Source organism: Nematolebias whitei, chromosome 1, assembly GCF_014905685.2.
Source record: "Nematolebias whitei isolate Nwh7 chromosome 1, NemWhi1, whole genome shotgun sequence".
Taxonomy (NCBI): Eukaryota; Metazoa; Chordata; class Actinopteri; order Cyprinodontiformes; family Rivulidae; genus Nematolebias; species Nematolebias whitei.
In genome coordinates this window covers 42,368,773-42,371,071 of record NC_056498.1, presented here as the reverse complement: position 1 = coordinate 42,371,071, position 2,299 = coordinate 42,368,773, and the positions used below count along the sequence as shown (strand labels likewise).

Here is a 2,299-nt window from a genome sequence, read left to right as displayed (position 1 = left end):
TGTACTTTCTATAGTCCAGGTGAACTTTCTATAGTCCAGGTGAACTTTATATAGTCCAGGTGAGGTTTCTATAGTCCTGGTGAACTTTATATAGTCCAGGTGTACTTTCTATAGTCCAGGTGTACTTTCTATAGTCCAGGTGAACTTTATATAGTCCAGGTGTACTTTATATAGTCCAGGTGTACTTTATATAGTCCAGGTGAACTTTATATAGTCCAGGTGTACTTTATATAGTTCAGGTGTGGTTTCTTTAGTCCAGGTGAACTTTCTATAGTCCAGCTGTACTTTATATAGTCCAGGTGAACTTTATATAGTCCAGGTGTGGTTTCTATATTCCAGGTGTACTTTCTATCATCCAGGTGAACTTTCTATCGTCCATGTGAACTTTCTATGTTCCAAGTGAACTTTCTATAGTCCAGGTGAACTTTCTATAGGAGGAAAGACAAAAAACACTTTAAGGTAGAAATCTGATCCATCCTGCCAAAAGCATTTGAGTCTGGGTACTCGAGGCACGAACCAGCCATCACAAGGAAAGCAGCGTGACCAGGTCCATTTGTTCCTGACGACTTCCTTGATTGTAGATCAACCAGGAACTAGTCAGATCCAAAAAGCATGAACCAGTTTTCATTAATCCAATTATAAATGTGTCCTTAAAATCCACAGATGACAGCAGAGATAGACACATCATCAAGTCTTCAAGTCGATGAGATATCCAGCTGCATGCCAACAGGGCAAATCGTCTCCTACAGCCTGTCTTCTCTTCAAAAAAATGTTCTCAATTGTGCTGAGGGACCAACTGACCAAATCCAAGTCCATAGTTCTGGTTCAGAAGATTTGTAGAAGAGAGGCTCTAAAGCAGTTTAACAGACGGGACAGAGCAAAGCAAAGTGGAGAGGGAGAGGAGGAGACGTCCGCCCTTGACAAGAGCAAGTGTTGAATGAACCTAGACAAGAACCTGGTCCTGTACTTTACTTCTGCTGCTTTAAAGAAGAGGAAGCTCCATTCCTCCCAAACTTCAGAACAAGATTTAGATCTCTCTGTGATCATTTGAGAACGTAATGTTTCTCTGTCTCCTCTTAGGAACGGAATCCGCCGTTGCTTCGAGCCGGGAACCCTGACCTCGTGGACAAAGATCCTCATTCTGAACTACTTCGGTTTGGTTCTGGGCTTCCTCATACCTTTCTTCATCATCATCCTTTGCTACAGCAGAGTCATTCAGCACCTGGTGGCCCCCAAAGACCTCCGCCTGGGCAACCTGAGGACCAGGCACAGCAGGAGGCACTCGGTATACCTGGTCACCATGGTGATCGCCACCTTCCTGCTGTGTTTCCTGCCCTACCACCTGATCCGAACGCTGCACCTGCACGCCGTGATCAGCAAATGGAGCTGCGATGTCATGCGGCTGCTGCAGCGGGCCGTGTCGGTGACGCTGTGCCTGGCAGCGTGCAACAGCATGCTCAACCCGCTGCTGTACTACTACGCCACCAAGACCTTCAGACAGGACATGAGGAAAGTCCAGACCTCTCTGAGGTCCAACTTATGGGACTCCTACAGACACAACTCTGTGAAGAAGCAAAGAGAACAGTCCTGACGGACCAGAACCTGCACGGGTCTGGGACAGTCTTTGGTTCTGCTGATGTGAAGTCCAGCTCCAGTTGAGATGTTGGGACCAGTTTGACCGAAGGTGGAGGAGGTTCTGTTTTCTTCTAAAACACGACGTGTGTTTTATCAGCTGTAACGTAAGACATGGACATGTGTTCTGAATAGACTCAGTCCAGGTGGTCTCCTGGTCCCCCAGAGAAGCAGCACCTCCTGCTGGTGGTCTCCTGGTCCAGCAGGGGAGCAGCACCTCCTGCAGGTGGTCTCCTGGTCCACCAGAGGAGCAGCACCTCCTGCAGGTGGTCTCCTGGTCCACCAGAGGAGCAGCACCTCCTGCAGGTGGTCTCCTGGTCCACCAGAGGAGCAGCACCTCCTGCAGGTGGTCTCCTGGTCCATCAGAGGAGTGGCACCTCCTGCTGGTGGTCTCCAGGTTTAACACCAGTTCACTCTTCAGCAGGAGTGAACTGGAGTTCTGTTGATTTCCAGGTTTTTACTTCCTGTCAGTGAATCTGAAGCAGCTCTGACTCAAACCAGCCGGAGCTCTGCTGACCCAGAGGAACATCAAATGGACTAATCCGCCGCAGAAAGTAGTTCTTCCTGTCAGTTTTTAAACCAACAGGAAGTTGTTTTTGATTTGAAACTTCTGGTGTTGTTGCACGCCTCTCACCCTGTGCACGCCTCTCACCCTGTGCACGCCTCT

The 2,299-nt window shown here is 48.5% G+C and overlaps 1 protein-coding gene across 1 annotated transcript in view; it reads left to right on the top strand.

Annotated features, from left to right (window-relative positions):
- Positions 1-1,591, top strand: part of LOC119417161 (cysteinyl leukotriene receptor 2-like) — a 2,429-nt gene extending 838 nt beyond the window's left edge. Inside the window, exon 2 of the mRNA XM_037684411.1 lies at positions 1,081-1,591. Within this exon, the coding sequence (XP_037540339.1) occupies positions 1,081-1,591 (511 nt within the window). The remainder of the gene's footprint in view (positions 1-1,080) is intronic.
- Positions 1,592-2,299: the final 708 nt, after the last annotated feature.